The sequence below is a fragment of the Scleropages formosus genome, chromosome 13, assembly GCF_900964775.1.
Source record: "Scleropages formosus chromosome 13, fSclFor1.1, whole genome shotgun sequence".
Lineage (NCBI taxonomy): Eukaryota > Metazoa > Chordata > Actinopteri > Osteoglossiformes > Osteoglossidae > Scleropages > Scleropages formosus.
The window spans coordinates 9,501,531-9,524,040 of NC_041818.1; the positions used below are offsets into that span (position 1 = coordinate 9,501,531).

The 22,510-nt window shown below is 42.7% G+C and overlaps 2 protein-coding genes and 1 long non-coding RNA gene across 6 annotated transcripts; 1 reads left to right on the plus strand and 2 right to left on the minus strand.

Annotated features, from left to right (window-relative positions):
* Positions 1 to 3,135: 3,135 nt before the first annotated feature.
* On the minus strand, positions 3,136 to 7,907 carry batf2 (basic leucine zipper ATF-like transcription factor 2). The gene is made up of 3 exons (XM_018737186.2): positions 6,863 to 7,907; positions 6,575 to 6,685; positions 3,136 to 4,189 (listed from the first exon to the last, which is right to left on the minus strand). The coding sequence occupies exons 1-3, from the start codon at positions 6,944 to 6,946 to the stop codon at positions 3,872 to 3,874; spliced, it is 513 nt and encodes a 170-aa protein (XP_018592702.1). The 5' UTR covers positions 6,947 to 7,907; the 3' UTR covers positions 3,136 to 3,871.
* A 2,452-nt stretch (positions 7,908 to 10,359) lies between these two features.
* Positions 10,360 to 15,213, plus strand: arl2 (ADP-ribosylation factor-like 2). 3 transcript variants are annotated; one of them, XM_029257500.1, is made up of 5 exons: positions 10,360 to 10,427; positions 12,455 to 12,565; positions 13,472 to 13,634; positions 14,444 to 14,524; positions 14,959 to 15,213. In XM_029257500.1, the coding sequence occupies exons 1-5, from the start codon at positions 10,396 to 10,398 to the stop codon at positions 15,091 to 15,093; spliced, it is 522 nt and encodes a 173-aa protein (XP_029113333.1). In that variant the 5' UTR covers positions 10,360 to 10,395; the 3' UTR covers positions 15,094 to 15,213. The 3 variants fall into 3 exon arrangements, with proteins under 3 accessions (XP_029113333.1, XP_018592556.1, XP_029113332.1); XM_018737040.2 differs by having other exon boundaries at positions 10,367 to 10,590; XM_029257499.1 differs by lacking the exon at positions 10,360 to 10,427 and adding an exon at positions 10,602 to 10,804.
* Positions 15,214 to 17,078: 1,865 nt separating this feature from the next.
* LOC108925329 (uncharacterized) lies at positions 17,079 to 20,998 on the minus strand. Of its 2 annotated transcripts, XR_001965394.2 has the most exons (9): positions 20,919 to 20,998; positions 20,478 to 20,592; positions 20,149 to 20,185; positions 19,909 to 19,937; positions 19,657 to 19,701; positions 19,452 to 19,500; positions 19,132 to 19,261; positions 18,645 to 18,726; positions 17,079 to 18,435 (listed from the first exon to the last, which is right to left on the minus strand). It is a non-coding gene; the product is annotated as an uncharacterized LOC108925329 (long non-coding RNA). The 2 variants fall into 2 exon arrangements; XR_001965395.2 differs by lacking the exon at positions 19,132 to 19,261.
* Positions 20,999 to 22,510: the final 1,512 nt, after the last annotated feature.

Sequence of the window (22,510 nt, forward strand, 5' to 3'; positions counted from 1 at the left end):
TGGTGGTGGACGCCGCGAGAAGAAATCCACGCGCTGCGGCGGATGCTCGCGCCGTCCACTCTATATAATAATATTATCCGGCGATCTGTGCGCGCTGCCTCTCGCGCGCTCGCCCACTCTTCTTTGCTGTGTATTTTAATTGATATCAGTCTTTTTTTTTTTTTTTTTTTTCTTTCTGCACCGGAGCGCTTGTCCTCCTTTCAGCAGCTCCCCGATCCTCCTTCTCTGGATGCTCTCTATGATCTTCCCGTCTTTCTTTCCACCCCTCCTCCTTCGCCCCGTTCCTTCCTCCCTCCCTCGCCGTGGCAGCGTCGCCCTCCGTTCGCGGTGTTTCACGTCTCGTTAAGCGACATACCTCGGAAAGGGGTTATTTTTGCGTGCCGCTCTTCCCGCGCTGTGCCGCACTCCCCGCACCGCTCCCGCGTCCGCGCGCCCTAAGCACGAGCTCTTTGACGCATTGTCCGCGGTGTCGTCATGCTGACACGGTCTCCCCGCTCTCAGACGAGCCGCCTCAGTGTGTGTGCGTGTGTATGTGTGTGTTTGGAGGAGCACATCTCCGGTTTCCGTGGCCCTTCCAGTGGCCCAGAGTGACAAAAAAAAAAAAAAAAAAAATCATCATTCCGTCATGGTGCCAAGGAAACGCCGATTCCCGGCGCGTGTCGCACAGCAAGGAGGTTTATTACGTATAAACCCGCGATGTCTTAAAGTCATTAAGTGGCCATATGTAGCCAGCGCTTCCACTTCAACAACACTTTTCCTTGACAACCTCACAATATTGCTTCTGCTAATCAAAAATTATGACATACAGTAATAGGTACCATTCTGGCATAGAGTAGGCAGTAAGTAGGCAACTTACTAAGTTAATAGGCTCTAAGTCAGCTAGTTAGTAGGCTGTAAGTAGACCAGGTACTTAATAGACTGTAAGAACACCAGTTAGTAGTACATAGGCTATAACATTTACATTTATTCACTTAGCGGACACTTTTCTCCAAAGTGACTTCCGATGAACTCTATGTAGTGTTATCAGCCCACACACCTTATTCACCGCGGTGACTTACACTGCTAGGTACACTACTTACACTGGGTCACTCATCCATACATCAGTGGAACACACACACACTCTGGGGAACCTGAACAGCATGTCTTTGGAGTGTGGGAGGAAACCAGAGTACCCAAAGACTTACACTGCTAGACACACTACTTAAACTGGGTCACTCATTCATACATCAGTGGAACACACACACTCTCTCTCTCTGTCACTCTCACGCTATGTGGGAACCAGAACAGAATGTCTTTGGAGTGTGGGAGGAAACCAGAGCACCCGGAGGAAACCCACGCAGACACGGGGAGAACATGCAAACTCCACACAAACCGAGCAGGGATCGAACCCACATTCTCTCCCACCACCCAGATGCTGTGAGACAGCAGTGCCACTCGCTGTGCCACCCTGCTGCCTATAAGTATGCTGTTAAGTAGGCCAGTTACTAAGTAAGTAGGCTGTAAATCAGCTAGTAGGCTGTAAGCAGGCAAACTAGCAAGTTAGTAAAGTAATATGTTAATAAGCTCTAAGTATGGCATCTACTGCGTTAATACTCTATAAGTATGCAAGTTAAGAAGTTAATAGGTTGTAACTAGGGTACTTAGCAAGTTACTATACTGTATTTCTCAGTCTTGGAATATGTGGTAATCTCAGGAAAGTCATGAGCAAATGTCCTCACCGTTGCATTGTTATGCACATTGCTATGTTTGGTTTATATGGTAATAGTACAATTTTGAATATATGGAATTCCAAGGAGGAGGCCAATACAGCAATGTCAAATCACACAGAAGTCAATTTATAATTGTAAAGACCATTATTGAGTGTGATGTTTTTATTGCCGTTACATTTTCACTGGTCTTGTATATAATGGACATCGGCATTGCTGTGAAGGTGGTTGATTCTGATTACATTAGATGATGGAGAACTTCACTTTAAACCCACAGAATTGACAGAAGTTTAGTGGCAGGTTGATCGAGTTTTTAATAGGTGTTCTTCGGGGAGTTAGACAGCTCAGTGCTTTACTGAAGTCATTAATAAAGATGAATAATATTCATAAATAAGAATGGTGTTGTACTACACTCCCACCAAGTAACTGGTCAGTTCAGAAATTGTTGGAACTACTGTATATTGGCATTTATGTGACAGTTAGAAACAACCTTGTAACACAAGTGTTTAGAGAGCTGCTCAGGGGAATTTATTCCTTAGAATGTATGATTATGGATTAGCTGAATGTAACGTCTCAAAACTTCACTGTCTATTTTAAAATATGATTTCTGTCTACTTCTAGGGATCGGTGAATTATGTAAATTGTATATTTTTTTAAATCAGATTTGTGCATCTTTGGCATTAGAGCTAAAAGCCTTTCACCTTTTTGACTATTTCAGTTACATGCTGAGTTGCATTTGAAATTTGTACTGCTGTCACAAAGAACAACATAAACCAGTATGATTAAATGCTTTAAAATGAGAATTTTTCATTACGATAAGGAAATATATCCGAGTGCCCCATAAAAAGCGTGACGCTGTTGGCGCACTCATAATAAACATGATTGAATTGTATGTCATTGTGAGTTCAGTATGATAAAAATTAATGTTTCTCGTGGCTCCTTTATGCATGAATCAATAGTTTGTGTGCCCTGAATTGCATCGCAGTGTTTTTACAAATCTACATTTAGAAGATACTTGTCTCCAAAGCAACTAGCAGTGAACACTATGTAGCGTTATGAGCCCACACCTTAGCCACCCAAGGTGATCTACAAAGCTAGATACTCTACTTAGACCAAGTCACTCATCCATATACCAGTGACTCTCTCTCACCCACCCACCTGTTATGGGTGGCTTTCTTTTTCTTTGTAGAGTCACCAATCCACCTTAACAGCATGTTTTTGGATTGTGGGAGGAAAACAGAGCACCCAGAGGTCCACACATATTACCTTTATTTATTTATCAGAGGTTTTTCTCCAATGAACTCTATGTAGTGTTATCAGCCCACACACCTTATTCACCGCAGTGATTTACGTTGCTAGATACACTACTTACAATGGGTCACTCATCCATACATCAGCGGAATACACTCTGTCTGTGTCACTCACACGCTATGAGAGAACCTGGAGAGCATGTCTTTAGACTGTGGGAAGAAACCAGAGCACCCATGGGAAAACCCACAGAGGCCGAGAGGGGATTGAACCCACGTCGTCTCACACCACTAGCACTAGTTGCTGTGCGACCGTGCTACCCACCCACACTGTGAACGCTCCACACACACTGAGCCACCGTGCCACCCTACCGCCTCACATCTACCTTTGCGGTCAATCCCGAGTTCTGTCCCACAAACGTTTTCCATCAGATTCTGCTTTGTACTTTTTCTTATTCAGCTCTTTAATGAATTTTGTGGGGGGGAAAAAAAAAAAAAATCATGTGTACATTAATTTAAATCTGAAAGCCAACCGGCGTTGAATCAATACATTTCATCCGCTTGACACTAAAGCTTATTTCACATTTGTACCACTAGGATGCGCTCTCGGTCACTGCACACATAGCTAAAAAAAACAACTGCACGGAGACCAGATTACAGTATTACAATAGTTGTGGAGTTTCCTTTATAGCAGCATACTGGTTTGATTTGTTCACGGCAGGTCCTTCCATTGTCCTCCAACTGACAGTAGCAAATGTATTGCTAGTGAAATTACTGGAAACACCAAACTGGGTTGCCAGCTGGGTTACTGGAATGGTGCGAACAGCCACAAGGCTACATCACGGTGAGGCAACTGTCCTCAGATGGTGAGTTTTGGTCCAGCTCGCATCCTCATCTCCTCGACAAACCCTTGATACGTCAGTACATTGATGGGTGTGGCATGTCCCCATTTTCCTGTAGAAGGCAGAGGCCAAACTCCAAGTCCACGAGATCAAGGGGTAGAGGTTCTGCCAAGGTAGGGGCAAGAACCTGGGCAGGGATGGGAGCAGGGGCAGGGGCAGGGGCAGGAGCAGGAGCAGGAGCGGGGGCGTACAGAGGGTTTTCCAGTGGCGAAAACGGAAGCAAGCACTGAAGTTCATGCTGCTGCAGAGCAGTCGTGTAGAGCTGGATCTCCTGTCGAAGGTGGGCTATTTCCTTCTCGTACATCGCATTGGAGTGCTCCAGCATTTCCAGCTCCTGAAGAAAAAAGACGTGAGGGGAGGGTAATTTGTACCGATGGAACAGTCAAAGCCCATGAATCAGACTCAGCCCAGGAAGATTATTAGCAACTCATCTGGTAGGCATGTCTCAGTAGCACTCAGTGTAATCAGTATGTATTCACCGTAATGCATTAAAACAGCAGCACGGCGTTGACCATTTCGCTTAAAAGCGCCCGGAGGGCTGTAATTTCACATGCGCGATAAACTAACTCTCAGCCAACTTCTCTATGCCTACACCACTTGCATACAGACACCTTGTTTGGGATAAGAAAGAAAGTGAAAGTGGCATAAAAGAAAGCAAAAGAAGAGACAATAATTCCTTAGTACTCCAGGAGAGAGGAGACATTGTCCTAGGAGTTTTTTATTTTCCCCCTGCAAATACAGTATCGGCCAAAGTTCTTTCATATAGTCAGTAACATGTAGAAGACACAACTTAATCTAGTCAAGTTCAAGTTGTTTTTATTGTCATTCCTCTATATAGCTTGTGTGCAGTGGAAATGTCGTTTCTCTGGAGACCAGGGTGCAACACAGAACATATTCTGTATGTAAAACAATATTTAAAAGAATGCTGTTTCATAAAGGGGGCCTGATTTAAAGATTTCTGGTTCAAGTCCCTGATGAATTATTATTATTATTATTATTATTAATAATAATAATAATAATAATAATAATAATATAAATTTAGCAGGGACTTGAACCATAAATCTTTAAATAATTAAAGAAAAAAAATCATTTCATAAAGGGGGCCTGATTTAAAGATTTCTGGTTCAAGTCCCTGATGAATTTATATTATTATTATTATTATTATTATTATTATTATTATTAATAAATTTAGCAGGGACTTGAACCATACACACACACACATTTTCAGAACCGCTTGTCCCATACAGGGTCACGGGGAACCGGAGCCTAACCCGGCAACACAGGGCGTAAGGCCGGAGGGGGAGGGGACACACCCAGGACGGGATGCCAGCCCGTCGCAAGGCACCCCAAGCGGGACTTGAACCCCAGACCCACTGGAGAGCAGGACCTGGTCCAACCCACTGCGCAACCGCGCCCCCCATAAATCTTTAAATAATTAAAGAAAAAAAAATCTTTAAATCTCTAAATTATTATTATCATTATTATTGATAATAAGTAGCAGTGATTTCTTTCAGAAGCCCATCCATTCCTGTGGAATGTGAGCCTGAGTGCTCTTCTCCTCAAAGGCGGCCTTTTCCCAGAAATGCTTGCTAACTCAAAGTGGGCTTGCGTAACACACGCTCAGCCAAGCACGGCGCTTCAGAGAGCTCTGCAGTTACACACTTCGGAAAGTGCACGACCACAAGCTTCGCCTCATTTCTTCGGTTAAGTCGCAGTCTTGCATCACAGGGCTTTTCACGCCGGTGAAATACGAAACCTTGGTTTTATTATGTACTGAGCCGACCGCTTTGTCTCGAGGCAACTTGCAACATCGCATTCATATTCTAAGTTACCTGCAATTATTTCACTTACAGTGTGAAGCTACCTGGAGTTATTGACCTATTTAAACATGTGGGTAGCTTTCACTGGAGCACCTGAGCGGAAGCACCTTTGCACAAGGAAATTACAGCAGTAGGCAGGATTTGAACTCATGACATTCAGACGAAAAGACAGGATTTGAATTCATGATGTTCAGACCAAAAGGCAGGATTTGAACCCATGACATTCTGACCCAAAGGAAGGATCTGAACCTGTGACATTCAGACCCAAGGCGGGACTTGAACCCATGACGTTCTGACCCAAAGGAAGGATCTGAACCTGTGACATTCAGAATCAGAATCAGAACAAATCAGAATCCAAGGCAGGACTTGAACCCATGACATTGAGACCCAAAGGAAGGATCTGAACCTGTGACATTCAGAATCAGAACAAATCAGAATCCAAGGCAGGACTTGAACCCATGACATTGAGACCTGAAGGAAGGATTTGAACCCATGACATTGAGACCTGAAGGAAGGATTTGAACCCATGACATTCAGATCCAAGGCAGGACTTGAACCGATGATGTTCAGACCCAAGGCAGGACTTGAACCCATGATGTTCAGACCCAAAGGCAGGAGCACTAACCCTTATGCTCCCAGCCACATTCAAGAACTCAACCCACAACAGGAGAAGCCTTCAAACCAAGAACATTCCAAGTTAGAAGGCAGCAGCCCTAACCGCTGCGCCCCCTGCTGCTCACCGGAAGAAACTGGGGGAGTGACATACGGTGATTAAACAGCGTAAGCAGGCTTTACCGATGCTCTCCGTCGATGGTACGAAACACTACACACACTACGCACACCACACACACTACACACGCACACGGGAAGAGATGGGGAGCAAACCCCCATTGACACACCTTGTGTAGCGTGTCCGCCCGCTCCGTTTGCTTTTTCCTGCTCCGCTGCGCCGCCACTCGGTTGTTTTCCCTACGCTTATGCTTCCTGGCCGAGTCCGAGAGCTTCCCGGGCTGAGGGAGGGGTGTGAAAAGTACAGTACCGTGTTACCGCAGCACAGAGTACGGCTCACTCAGCTCGCAGAGTCAAACCGCCGGCATCGACGCGCTTAACAAGAACTACTGACTGCGATTCATATTTTCGAATTTCTTGTTCATCACAATATAATTAATGATGATGACGATACGTACCGATCCTGCTACACTCGGCAAACTTTCATCACCGGAGAACGAGGTTAAACTCCCCTCAGATTTGGAATCCATTAAGAGCAGCATCCCCACAACGCGCTGATCACGCGGGCGCCGGAGCGACAGGACTCGTGCGACGGCGGCCGCGGATGCGCGGACCAGGCTCCATTCACGAGCGTCAGTCGCGCGCGCACCCGCGCGCGGACAGCCCCCTTGCCTTGTTCCCGGCGAGTTGCGCTCTCCCGATGTTCGACGGGCGAATTTGACTGTTATTTACAGTAAAGTCCTTCGTTTTATTGAGCGTGGTGGTGGTGAGGGAGCGGCTAAGCGTGCGTGGGCGGAGGTCCCGGTTTCGGTTTCAGTTTATTTTAAATGTCCACGCTGCGGAGAAGGAGGAAGTTCTGCCGACGGGTGGGCACACGGGGGTCAGGACGCTTTCCCGAAGTTACGCGCGGGGAATTTTTTTTTTTTTTTTTTTGGAGGGAAGCCAAGCAGCACGGAAAGGCGCGTGGAAGGGCGACGCGACGTGACGCGGCGCGCGCGACAGCTCTGCTTAGCAGCGACACCGACTTTCCCCGCTGGTTCATTGCAAGGTCGACGACGTTTTCGGATAGAGAAACGTTTTTCTTACACGGGGCGGGGCACTGTTTCCCGGTTTTTGCCTCAACTGTTGCCTCACTGCTCCTGGAATAGGTTTTACGAGGAAAAGTCGACGTTCTCAAAGTTATTTCTCCTCAGTGAACCGTCAGCGGAAGCTCGCCTAGCAAACCAGTCTCACCCTTTGCTTAAGCAAGAATATTATTATAATATGCGCAACTGTGCTTTACATCACCCTGCTTTCCCCTAAATATACACCGTTTCTAGAAATACTGCCAAAGAACCTCCTCCTTTCTTTTCTCAGCAGACGTGGGTTAGGTTTCCTGTACCTGTTAGGCCTGGGCGCTAGTAGTAATGTCCCATTCATGCTGTACACATGACTTCTTGTTCACGCTTCCTGTAAATACTTGTGTTTAACGAAAGTCCTTGTGTCGCCCGATCGATTCATTAGAGTAATAAAACTCTGTTGAAATGTAGGGGGGTGCAGTGGGTTGGATTGGGTCCTGCTCTCGGGTGGGTCAGGGGTTCGAGTCCCGCTTGGGGTGCCTTGCGATGGTCTGGCGTCCCGTCCTGCGTGTGTCCCCTCCCCCTTCAGCCTTACGCCCTGTGTTGCCGGGTTAGGCTCCAGTTCGCTGTGACCCTGCTCAGGACAAGTGGTTTCAGACTTTGTGTGTGTGTGTGAAAAATGTTTTGGTCCACAACCAGGTGCATCGTGCTATACGATACAGCTGGTGGTGAACTAAAACATTTCCTATCACCTATAAAATAGGAAGATTATTGCAATAATTCTAATAATGAAGACTGAATGGTTCTCACCTCCACTCTTGGAGCAGCTTGTTCTGCAGTCATGTTTCATGTGAACTAAAGAATCCATTTCTGAGAATACGTTCCCTTTTTGTGATCCTGCTTTCATCAGACCTGTCACGTATTCAGACTGCTTATTGATGTTATTATTAAAGTTATAACAAAGAGGAGACACAGTCCTTTTCTAAGAATGTGTTTCTATATTCTTTTCAGTATTTGTGAACTATTTTGTCTAATTGTTTATGGCTCCAAGTAATCACGCAGTACAAACCTTAGAATTTCAAAACAATCAGTCTGAAACATTGTTTTCAAAAAGGGACTTCAGCTCCTGGCTTATTGTGTGTGTTTTTGTGCCCTTTCAGGTTTGATTCTACTTCCTTGATTATTAGAATACTTCACTTTCATATTTCTGTCATTTTAGGAGTTGCAGTTCAATTGGTTATGCATTTGGCTATATGCTTGGTGTACTTTCTGTCATGTTCGCTCCAAGGAAGGATGGACTCAAGCGCAGAGTAATGAGTGAGATAGGTTTAATAGATCCAAATCGGTATCCAAAAGACAGGTCGTGGGACAGGCAAGGGTCAGGCGATCGGCAGACGGAGTACGAAGGGCGAAGGCAAAGATCGTGGTCGGAAAACACAAGCGGCGGTCTGTCACGGGCAGAGTTCACTGGTACACGTCGGTTGGGAAACAAAGAGGCAAAACTAGGTTCCACACCCCTGCTTCCCCGTCGTCTCCTTTTAAGCAGCTTCCATCAGGAATCTGCAGGTGTCTGCCAATGAGGTGGGTGCGCAGGGCGTGACACTTTCCATACAAGCTTACAGTCTTCTGGAGGGTTAACAAATACATAAATCTGGAAATACTGGCAGATGCTTTTTAACCAATGTACTTTGAACACTTTGAATTAAAAACACGTTTCAACACAGAAGTACACAGGATAAAATTATACCGTTAGAAAACGTGTAAACACCAGTACACATCCATCAGTATAAAATTAATTAAAACAGTCAAAAAAACAATAGATATTATATGTACTTGTACTTCAACTTACAAACATAATTGGGACCTAAAGTCTGTTCATAACTGAAAGTTCTTTGTAAGTCCACCCACTATGTCACAATCAATAAAATCTTAATAATACAGTTTAATCCCTCTTTTTATATCCTGTTTAGGTTCTGTAAGATAAAGGTATGATCAATTAAAATTTTGCTATAAGACTTTTATTTATTCTATTTTATCAACAGCTCATACAATGCAATGTCTCTGTATTCCTCTATCTTGCGAGCACAGGCAATGAGACAAGGAACTCCTTGGGCTGGACCCAAGTGTATTTTAACTTTTATTAACATTAAACAACATTACAGTTAGGTTTACTTTAAAATGATGTAAAATTAAAAGAAATAAAAGCATGCCATATAATAATAAACATCCATTCAATCCATTAGTCACAGGGCACAAACTTTGTTAAAATTGCACATTGAGGGGAACTGGTTGCTTTGGGGATAGAGCTGCTCCCCTTAGACCCAAAGTTTGCAAGTTCAAATCCCCTTTCTAGCTGCAGAACCCTTGAGTAAGGTGCCTACCCTAAATTGCTCCAGTTAAAACTACCCAGCTGTATATATCTGTGAGCAATTTAACATCATTAGCTGCTTTGGAGAAAAGCATCAGGCCACATGACATGATGTAAAAACACAGTATGTGACATTTTAACCGACTAAATAAAAAAAAAAGATGTAATTAATTTCATTGAATTTTATTTAGGTGTGTTCAAAGTTTGCGTGTCTGACTATGATGGTATTATTGTGTGATGCAACAGAATTTACAATATTTTGGTAGGTATGGTACTGCACTGTATACTGTATTTTAGGAACCAGGTAAATTACGGTCATTTGCACATAGGGGGCGCAACTGGAAGAAGTGCTGCCAATTGTACATGTCTGTTTCGTAGCGGGCTTCTCTTCGTTCAAGACACGTTTTCACCAATGAAAAGTCCTGTAGCTTGAGTGGCTTTGGAACTATTCAATAGAAATCTTCTTTTAATAGACGTCAGGAATTATAGCCAATAGCAGAGACGAAGGGGTGGGACTTTGTGGTAGCGCCTCTTCCTGGTGCTTGCAGGCGCAAACCGTGTGTAGATGAAAGAGGCTGTGGACGAGTTGTCAGTTGGGTAAAGAAAGAGTTACTGAGCTCGAAGAATTGACTCCTTGTTCACTAGTTAGTTATTAATAAATATATTTTTCTTGAGCTAGTTCAGTCACGTTTCTGATGGGTTTACTGACGATTCTGAAGAAAATGAAACGCAAAGAACGAGAGATGCGATTGCTGATGTTGTATCCTTGTCCTGTGTGATGTATGAAGAATTATTAACGGTCAGAATTTTTAATTTATGAAAAACTAGCCAAAAGGCGAATGCTGGGAGTAGTTATGGAAACCAGTCTTCGATGGTAGTTGATGGATTTGCTTGATTTTTTTGATGAGATCTGGACCCATTGATTGACTGACTGAGCTGATGCGTTTAGTCCTGCATCAAGCTGGTAAAAGAATGTAAGTACATTCAAATTAAAGTAGAAATACATTAGTAAATTTATTTATGAACAGGAGTTTGCATGTTGAACGTTCTTCCCGTGATCGCGTGAGGTGCTACTGGGATAGGCTCCGGACCCCTGCGACCCTTCCTTAAAATAAGCGGCTATTGATAATAAGCCGGTTTCTGCCGGGAGGGTCCGTGACGCCACGCGCCACCCTGCCCCCTCCTGCTGCCTGAAGGGCATTGCACCCAACCCCCATGTTGGACTTTGCGGGTGGTCGGCCCACACGCCCCCATGTTGCCTTTTCGAGCCGAGCCGAGCCGAGCCGAGCCGAACCGGGTTAAGTTGGCTGCCCGGCCACCAGGCACTTGCCTAGGAACACTACCTCCAGGCCTGGCTCCAAGGGTATGTCCCGGTGACCCTATTCCGGGCAGGGTAAACGTTGTAATGTTTACTTTTTTAATGGGGATTTTTGGATCGTGTTAGTCTGGATCTTCACTCCAGACCTGTTCGCCATGGGAGACCCTACCAGGAGCATCCTGCTCCTGACAATATAGCGCTGGAGATTCCTAGATCGCTTAAGCCCTTCTGCCACGACAGGGCCCCAGTCGGTGGAGGATGCGAGCATGGAGTGGTGGGACTCGCTCTCCGTGACAGGGTGAGGAGTTCGTACATCCGGGAGGAACTCGGAGCGGAGCCGCTTCTCCTCCGCATCGAGAGGAGCCAGTTGAGGTGGTTCGGGGCATCTCATAAGGATGCCCCCTGGGCGCCTCCCTTTGGAGGTATTCCGGGCACGGCCAACTGGGACGAGTCCCCGAGGTCAGCCCAGGACCCGCTGGAGGGATTATATCTCACAGTTGGCCTGGGGATGACTGGTGATTCCCCAGGCTGAGCTGGGGGAAGGATGGGGGATGGGGTGGCTGGGCCCCTCTGCTCTCTCTATTGCCACCGCAACCCTAGAAGGACAAGCAGTCTGGAAAATGGATGGATGGATGGAAGGAAGATAATAAGCAAGTTATTCACCAGTAGCTTAATTCATTGAGGGACCAATGGGACCGGTGTGGTAAAAACTGGTATGAGAAGGTTTACCACACATCTGCTACAGTGGTACACGTGTATTGTTTTTCAAGGGGAAAAGTGAACTTAGGAATTTAAAACTGATATGAAAACGATACTTAAAGCTGCAACGTCATGAGAAGGATAAAACAAGCTGTAGGGTTTTACCTTGGCTTTTCGCGCTCCTTCCGTTTCTCCTCGGTTCCTTTGATTCCAAAAAGAGATTAAAATTTTGCATTATTGTGAAAGTTAAACTCTGGATCTCCACACCCTGCACTGGACAAGCGATTATCGATGATGATTGAATAAAAATGTGAGGTTTATAAACACTAGAAATAATCATTTTTGTTTGTTATTATACATGTTGGCATTATGAATGTGATGCACAAAATGCCTTTTATTTTGGCATTTTATGGAATATTAGTTGACTTTTTTCCTTTGGGGGCCGTTTTTTTTTTCTTTGTCCGTGAGGAAAAAAAATGACAATTTCATCCCCTCGCAACAAGAATTGGTCAAATTGGCTGATTTCATACAACACAATAACTCCATTTTGTGAGGTATAGGTGTGTGAGAAGTCGGAATCTATTTTCTTAACAAAAAATGTCTGCAGGGGTCTCGACAATGCCGGAAAAACAACTATTATGAAGAAGTTCAACGGAGAAGATGTCAGCACTATTTCTCCAACGCTGGGATTTAACATTAAAACACTTGAACACAGAGGGTGAGATCTTAATTTGATTGACTTGAATTTTTGTATGGAGTTCAAGGTGGAACATCATTTGTTTCAGTTTATTCTCATATTGCCCCCTCTCTACCAAGATTGCGCAATAGCATTTAAAATGGGATCGAGTGTGAGAAGTAGAGACGGAAAATCGCATCACGTCGTTGGATTAAGGAGCAGTAGAAAGAGGAACACCAAGAGTAATCGCAACAAAACAAGTGTGGTGAAGAGTCAGACTGCAGTGGGGGAGAAGAAATTAAACTCCTAAGGCAGGGACAGGATAATAAAAAGTGGTCATCTAGGGCCAGTTAGCTAACCACCCCTCCTAGGCATATTATTGGTGATTAGAGCTGTCACCTTCAAATCCTGCTCCTACTGTAGGACCCTTGAGCAAGGTACTTACCCCAAATTACTCCATTTTAAAAAATACATTGAGCGAATGAGTATACGGCCCTCACTTTCTAAGCTACGATGGAAAAATGCTTTCGCTGTATACATTTAATATGATTGTTGTCTAAGGCATCTTGAAATTATTTACCCATTTAAATATCAGGGTGTTTTCCTGGAGTAATTTGTGGTGAGTACTGTGCTCATGGCAACAGGAGCAGAGATGCAAACCTGGGACTTTGGAATTGCAAGGCTTCCACTCTGAACATTGCTACCTTCTGGCCGCTAAACATAACTTTATGGGAGTATGAAAAAAACATACCGGTAGTTCATGTTGTCTGAGCAGTGTAAAGAGTGGTCATGTGGTCCTTCAGACTCTTTGTGGAAGGGGAACAGATGATCTGTAGTGGATGAAACAATCCACGCAATGAAGGCTTGCAGGCCTCACCGTGGTGAAGTTTGCCCCAAGCATGCTGGCATACTAGAGTTATACGTTTCACCTCGTTTCCATTGTTTAAGGTTTAAACTGAACATTTGGGATGTTGGCGGTCAGAAATCTCTACGCTCCTACTGGAGGAACTACTTTGAGAGCACAGATGGCCTGGTGTGGGTCGTCGACAGTGCCGACAAACTACGTCTTGAGGACTGCAGGCGGGAGCTGAGTGCACTGCTGCTGGAAGAGGTACGTGATACTTCCCCCATGCCAGTGGGCTGAAATCTGTTTTTGAATTACTGCCTTAAATGGAAAACAAGAGTACATCCAACATTTTTGGTTATCTATTTTTCAGTATGTCTACCTGACACTTGTATAGTGTTCGTATGTCGGGGAGGTATGGAGCGCCAGCTGGCCCTGTACCCGAAGAGGATGTCAATGTTATTTGGAAGGGCATCACACAAACATAAATGGAGACTGACATAGGTGCTGCCAGCATGTTAAAGCCACGAAATCCCACAATTTGGGCTTTCATTGTATAATCCTGCCAGTTATCTTAAGGATGACATATTGAATAAATCCCTGCCTCATTGTTGCAAATTAAATTAAGGCTGTACTCCCCATGTCCTGGCCAAACTCCCTCTCAGACACTTCCATAAATCAGTGCAACCTACTCATCATTGGTGTTATTACTTCTGGAACAAAACAGGTGTCATCCATCAGCAAATGCGGGTCCCGCGTATGGCGGTGAAGGCATGTTAAATAACAACAATAACTGTAATAACTGACAGTGAAGTTGTTATGGTTTATCTGATTTAACAGCTTGAGAACCTACTTCAGAAAGTGACAGGAATGTTGGGAAGGATGCATATCATCCAGAGGAGATTTACATTGAGGCATGAAAAAAATTATACATACGCAATATTCTTGGAAATAAATGGTAGCTCTTCAGAGTTTTTGATCACATGTTGTACATGTTTGTGTTTTCTCTGTGTGTGTGTGTGTGTGTGTATGCACATGTATAGTGAAGAAAATGTATAAAACTATATTTTTTTCAGCGGTTGGCCGGAGCCACCCTCCTGGTGTTTGCCAACAAACAGGATTTGCCTGGAGCATTGTCCAAAGATGCTATTAGAGAGGTGGGCATCCTGTTACCGTTAACGTTTTTACAAGTAAAAGATTAAGTACAACAGCCCATTTGTATTTATTTTATTCCTATTACTTTTTGTATAAGTATCTGTATTTGATGAATCAGCATATTTTTTGTTTCTTAGACTATAGTTCCAGAAAACGACTTAAAAGAGCTCAAGGAATACAGAATATTCTGGATATGTAGATATGTAAGACCTGCTGCTTTTGATAAACTGTTTTTATTACAGTGTTGGGAAATATTAACCGCTCCTACATTTTTCTGATGTGTCTGTATTTTCGGCCTCACCAAATACTTAAAGGTTCAGGTCGGTGTGGATGAGAAGTAATGTATTGTATGTAATGTGATGTACTTATCTCAATGTTCGTGTGTATTTTGTGTGCGAGGAAAGGTTGGCCCACTTTCTCGTTTGCATCTCCGCAGGCCCTTGCGCTGGATGATATAAAGACGCATCACTGGTGCATCATTGGATGCAGCGCTATGACAGGGGAGAACCTGCTGACTGGTGTGGACTGGCTGCTTGATGACATTGCTGCCCAAATATTTACTGCAGACTAATGTGCAAAGTTATCCTGATATGAACTGAAATGAAGAAAAATCCCTTTACCGTGTCTGCCTAAAAACATAACGTATACTGCAAATACTAACAATAAACAGGCATATTAAAAAGTATTCCTCCTCCACCATCAGATTCGAAATTACGTTAAACTGCTGTACCAACTTCTTGGTAAATTTCACAATTTCTACTGTTGGCACTTGTGAAAAGCAATCCGAGTTATGTGAAGTCCTCCATCTGGGGCACTTCCTCCCTTTCAGATGGATAGATCAACCTACCTTCACACTGGTGAGAACCGTAATCTCAGATTTGGAGGTGCTGACCTTCAGCCTGACTGTGGCACACACACTTGCCAACTACTTTAGTCCATGCTGAAGTTCACATTCAACTGAGATTAACAGGACTAGATCATCAGCAAGCAGCAGCGGGGAAGTCTTGGAATGATCAGTATAGACATCCTCCAAACCCTCCAACTGCTCTATGGATATCCTGTCTATGGTATAAAAAGAAGAGACAAGACAAGCCCTTGGCTAAAGTCCAGCACCTACACTGAACATGCTGAGCCAACTCACACTGTAGATACAGGGAACGAAAAGCATGCAAGTTTCCGTTTTTTTGCACACTAAAGCAGGTTCTCTTGCAATATTTACTTGTATTTTGCTCTCGCCATCTTTTCTTTCGTTTTCACAAGATGCCCAGTCCATGCCAATGAGAAGTAGCCCCACGACATGATGTTACCACCACTATACTTCACTGTAGGTATGGTGTTACTTGAGGCATGGGCATTGTTATGGAGAAGAAATCGACCGAGCTAATGCACTCCAAGACAGTTGTTATAGACCCTTTTGTTGAAGAAAAATATGAGTGTTCTCATCTCCTGCTCCATTGCCAGCCTTACCAGTTTGCCTTCAGATAAAGGTTTTGAAGCATGAGCAAAAGATGTATGACCCAAACAACACCTGGGCAAGTGAGCCCTATTTATGAAAGAGTTGTCTGACCAAACGAGTAGTACGAAGCTAAGCTCACAAAGCTAGATGTTGCCAGTGCAAAACTAAAGAAATGCGTCCTCCATTGCAGCTATTAAAACAAAACTCAATCACCGAATTGATTGCACAAACAGCTTTGAAACTTGTACTGTCGGAGCTGGATGCAGGACATCTGTTCTGGAGGATTTGACCCAATCGCAAGCCGAATCAATAGCAACCCTGGAGCAAAAAGTAACCCTAGACCAAGTGAAACAGGAGAAAGGGGGAACTAAAAACCATTGTGATTTGACAGTTGAGAATGTAGCCGGTATAGCCAAAGGAAATGCTGCTCGCAAGTTTTTTCTGCAGGACAAATTGTGTTCTTTGGTGTAACTGATTTTCCTGACCGATACAGACTAACGATACGCACTAACAAATTGAACACAAGCACCTGAGCAGCATTCTGCTTCAATCTCTAAATCTCTCTGGCAAAGAAAAGAGAGAAGCTGTAGTGAAGAAACCCAATATTAGATTCCTGTCTAATTTGACCAAGATTTGCCAGCTGATGTCCAACAAACATCCAGTGATGTTTGCAAGATGCTTTATTGAACACAGAATTTACTGGGATTGGCCTACCCCACATGAGATTTCTACATAAATATTTAACTGCATGGTGTTCGGAACTACTTTCCTTGGAAGAACTGAAGGTGGTTTGTGTTTCAAAGAGCTACATTTCTTTTAATTCTCTTTGGTTTCATTAAGATTTTATTAGACTTGATTGTGTTTTTAAACTTGTCTAAGAGGATTAGTTACATTTTATTTATGGTGGCTTCAGAGTGACAGTGAACATGGGGGTGACTGGGTCTACAAGTCAGGTGCAATGAATGATGCAACAGGATTTTTTGGGTAAGGTTTTTATTTTGGGTATAATTGTATGGATTATGGGGTTTTGATCTGTCTTTTGGTAATATGAAAGACAGAAACCAGACTTCATTTTACAGTAAAAAATTTTATTATCAACCTCTCCTTAGATGTCAATTATGACTATATTAAGGATTCTTAAATACTGAGAAATGCAAAAAAAATGCCACTCAACAGTGCATTCAAAATGTAAATGAACTCTTCACAGGATATTTCCACTGACACTCTCACTGTGGCAGGTTGCCAGTTTAGTAGAACATTCAGTTACTCAAAAGCCCTTCAGTATAAAGCTACATTTGCCCATTATAAAATATGTAATGCATTTTGATACATATATTCTGGGAATGCAACAGGAACACATTACTCTCATGATGTTCAGTTAACCATTAATCCTTTAGCTAAAAGTTAGAAAATTGTAACAAAATCTTCCTCCTAAACTTTTTCTCTATGAAAAGATGCAACACTGATTGGATACTTTACAAGGAACTTTGTTAGTTTTCCCCCATAAGTTCCCTCTATATACCATATGTGGATGACTAAAGTGGTAACATTTTCCTGCTACAAGATGTAATAGCAACATAACCCAGAACATTTTGGAGTGCCTGGACTCCTTTCTGAATTACATACCTTAAATTTCATAAGCTCCCAGTGTCCATCTACAAGTTACAGATGAGCTATACATCTCCTAGAATAGGGTTGAATATGAGAAAGCACTGCAAGTGCTTTCTCAACAGCAAATTAATCTACAGTATTTTGGCAGATTAGATAGCAAGTCACTTCAATGCAACTCCTTTAGGGAGCAGGACCACACCAAGGTGCATGTCTAACTGCCATTTTTATTCATACTATTTAGAGAACCTGTAACTGGTGGAGACTGCATTCTGCCTTCTCAGTCATGGTCAAACAGCTGTCGCTACATGAATTACAATAATGTATAGCTTTGACTTCATAGTCCAATGAACATAAGCCAATATTTAATACTACAAAGCACTTCTCTCCCTGGGTTTAGAACCAGCATTGCTTATAAAGTTATACTTTAGCTTTTATAATTGGACCTGTCCAATTTATTTGGTGTTACCATGCTTACACTAGATTTGGGAGTGGCAACCCTGCAGCAAGTGTGTGGTTTAATAAAATGACATCTACCTTCAAGATAATCATCCATGAAATATTTGCTAGAACAGGTGCTACTATTGCCATTACATCTGGCTCCAGACATGAATTCAGAGGGGTGCACCCTCATTAGTACAAATTCAAAAATAAGTTACAAAAAGTTATCCATATCTACTTTCCTGTAATGTAGAATACTGCTAAGTACATATTCAAGTTAACTGGAAAAAAAATCACTTGGCACAGGTAAGATGTTTAGATGGATTATAAACAGTGTTGAGGCAGTGTATCCTACAAATCCAGAAATGTGATGCTTCATCTTCCTGTGGTTCTTGCTCTCCATACATGCTGCAAGGAAGAGGAGACTTGCATGATAAGTTGCTACAGAGCTCACCAGCCAATAGCAGAGATGCTGAATTTAGATCATAAGGGTACCAATCAGTCACCCTACATTCAGACTGGGGCGGTAACCACATTTAATCATCTCCAGCCACCTCAGGTAGCAGAATGATCAATACTAGTTTGTCAACACCTTCCGAAAAAAAAAATACACCAACCTTAAAATCCAGAGATTCAGGATCATCCTCTTGTTACGAGTCAAGTTATAGTTTCAACTTTGGATAACTGCTGACAATTTGACTGGGGGGAGAAAACAGCAATATTAAAGCTTTTGCACAAGGCATATATAAACACATGTAAATGGAAATCATTCCACCTCAAGGAAATACATGCGATTTTTAAGTTGCTAAATTGTACTAGAGCAGACTGGTCAACATCTAGGATAAAATGAATTAAAGTTCAGACACATGATCAATATATGTAGATGTTATCAGATTGATCTCATGCAGTCACAGACCAGTATAAAAATTCCTCATATTCAGGAAAAGGGTCAGAAGCAGAACTAATTAGGGGAGGGAAATTCTTTTCACTGATGCTTCCCTCCAAACCAATTTATGTTAAACAATCTACAATTTTACAAATCTGAGTAATTTTACTGCTGCAATTTAGGGCAAATACCTTGGTTAAAGGTAGTAAAGTGTATACCTTTAGTATAAAGGTAGGTGGGATTTGAATGCCGTGACCTTTGGAGCCAATAGCAACAATTAACTATACTACCAGCTGCCCCAGTAATTTTGCAGAGTAAATGTATCAGGGAGATGCCTCCAAGCTTTACCTGTGAAGACAGACCAGAGCTTTTCTTACAAAATATGCATTCTGAGCTCTGCAAGTCACTAATGCCATTTCAACATCATTTCAGAAAAAGAGCTGAACAGAAAATCATGCTGTGCAGACAAATTGTGTGGCTGACAAGTGAGAAAGCACTGTCAGACATGAATCTCAGCAATGTCACAGAACAAGCTTACCTGAAGACATCCCTCCCAAGCTGCCTTCTGCTGAAGACAAACAGGTAATCTGGAAGCACAGCCCAGAAGTCAGTTTACAAATTTAACTGATATATTCTCCATAAAACAGGAGAAACCATGCTGGAATGAACACAAAACTCAGATCAGGCCTGAGGATTTAACAAAGCATGCACCTTCTCAAAGAGGAGATTAAGAACCTGCTTACCTCCAGGGCCTTCACTTCAAGTGTTCAGGGCACAAGTGCAGAGTCCTGTAATCATGAGCAACAAGAAGTTTACTCTACAGAAGACACTGGAGCGGACCGCATTAAAAGTTTTAAGTCCGATCAGGGCTTTGGTGACTAGATTGCCATGAGACGCAAGTCGTCCAAAAAGTAAAGGGTCAAGACCCAATTCATCCTCTCAGACTAAGAACCTAGTGGCAATAGATTTGTGCCCAGACAAAGAACTTGACTCACCAACTCATTAGGGCCCTCATGTGCCAGACCTGATGAAAGACAAGAGCCATTTCAATGTGAAATGATTTCACTGCAAGACCACACAACAATTACAATTGATATTAACACCAAGCGGGTTTCAGGCCAACAGTTAACATCACCAGAAAAATCAGACATATGCTTGTCCTGTAAAGAGCTCATCATAAACCACCTGGACAACAGGAGTAGCATCAGTTAAAAAAAAAAAGAGGGAACCATTACCTTGGGATCTGGAGAAATAATGGATCCTTCCACACCTCTGAAAGAGGAACCAGTGCAAAAGTGAACATTTAGTGAAGTCAACTGTTTTACTCAATGGGCAGTGCAAAGATAGGCCCAGCAACCCTCAACAGGGCTGCAGATGGAGTACTAGAGTAAAGCACTGCACTAATACTGTACTGTCCATCACCACTCAGGATCTGAGAAAGTAGCTTCTTCAAACAAGTAGGTTCAGAAAGAGAGAGTTCAGTGTATCATCACAGCAGCTGATGGACACCAGCGCTGACTTCAGTAAAAAAAAAAAGTTACATTAATTTACTACAAGTGTCTACCTGCAGCTGCCGCTCTGTTCCCAGAAGGGAGCGCGCAGCGCGCACACGGGAGCAGCCGGGCACGTGCCCTGCACGCGGGACGCCTGCAGCGCATCCCGGAAGGAAAGAGGACCGTCTGGAAAATACATATTATGAATGATATCAGCACAGAAACAGCCATGAAAAGGCCCGAAAATGATATCGTACAACATTTCATTTAATTGTTGCTGGTAAAGTATTCCAACTTGACCGACTCGAACGCGAAGTTTTTTTTTTAACCGTCTCCAAACTTCAACTTGCGTACTTTTAAAAATAACCCCTTATTATTTTTGTCATTATTATATACAGGATACGACGATGCACAGTCACACTGTGAGCACTTTAGCATTATTTGAAATATACGTATCTCATGAAACACTACAAAAAAAAAAACCCGCCAAAGAAACATTTCACAGAACACACCTTAACGGAGATTCAAAGGCGACGCACGTGCTACCGTGACCGCTGCACGCGCCGCTCACGTACTCTCATCGGTCGCGCCAACAAAGGGAGAGAAATGGCCGCTGCGAACCTATTTTATACGCGTCAGCAAAACCACGCCTCCTTCTCGATAAAACTCCAAAATATGTCATTATAATTCGCACTTTGACATGCACGTTAATGCTTTTTATTTATTTCGACGGAAAAAAAAAAAACAAAAAAGCAATAAAAAAGAAAAGAAAGGTAAGCTTTGCACACCTCGCTGGTTTAAAACGTCATTTCCTTTGAGCGCCAATTTTAAAGTGGACCGAGGGATGCGTGTCATACCTCGAATGAACAGTAGGTGGCAGAAGAAACGAGGTGTGCTGTGCCACACTACCGGTGAGCTACCGTGAATGAACAGTAGGTGGCAGAAGAAACAAGACATAAGGTACCATAGCTGAGTTTAACAGGAGTCAGGGTTTGAGAACTGCAGGGGTTCTCAGTATAACATTTCCATTATTATTGCTTTTTAATTAACCAATACTTATCTTTCTAAAGTCCCTGAAGAATTTAGTGCTTGACACATCAAACTGTCTCAAGCTGAGTGCTCTATAACGTGTAGATGTCCAACTCCAGCTCAATATTATTTAGTATTGGCTCACAGGATCGAGTCCTAGTCCTGCTTTAGTAGCTACCCTTTGTTAAGGTACTTACCCTCAACAGATACAATAACGAAACCCTGCTCTATAAGTAGGTGTAACTTGATTATCTATATTTCTATATCTTTATCTGTGTCTACATCTTATTATAGATTTATTATTATTATTATTATTATTAATATTATTATTATTATTATTGAGAAGAAGAAGAATAGTCTGAATTACTATTACTGTCTCACAGCGCCTGAGTGGTGCGAGAGAACGTGGATTCGATCCTCACTCAGTCTGTGTGGCGTTTACTTGTTCTCCCCATGTTTGTGTGGGTTTCCTCCAGGTGCTCTGGTTTCCTACCACAGTCCAAGGACATGCTGTTCAAGTTCACCCATAATGTGTGAGTAACAGAGAGTGTGTGTTGCACTGATGTACGGATGAGTGACCCAGTGTAAGTAGTGTATCTAGCAGTGTAAGTCACCGCGGTAAATAAGGTGTGTGGGCTGATAACACTACATAGAGTTCATTGGAAGTCATTTTGGACAAGATGGTCTGCAAAGTAAATAAACAAATTAATTAATAAATGAAGAATACCAAATATGATAATAAATGTCATTTCATCATAAAGTACCTGACAGCAGTCAGTTAAGTCTGGCTCAGAGGTTAAGAATAAGTGAGTTATGACTGCTCTTATTCAGCTGACTTATTTTAACTGTAAATAAGTGTGTTGATATGGTTTTAATATTTTTGAGAGGTTAATTTAGTAACTGCAGTGAATTTTTTTTGCACAGTATGGTGAAATGTACAATAACCTGAAAATTAAAAGTATATTTTAGTGTTCAAATAAGCTTTATGTTTTTTCTCTCTACTTGTTAGGGAGAAAAGATTTGTTTTGATAGATTTGTTTACAAATATCACTTAGATACTCAGACTGAAGACCTT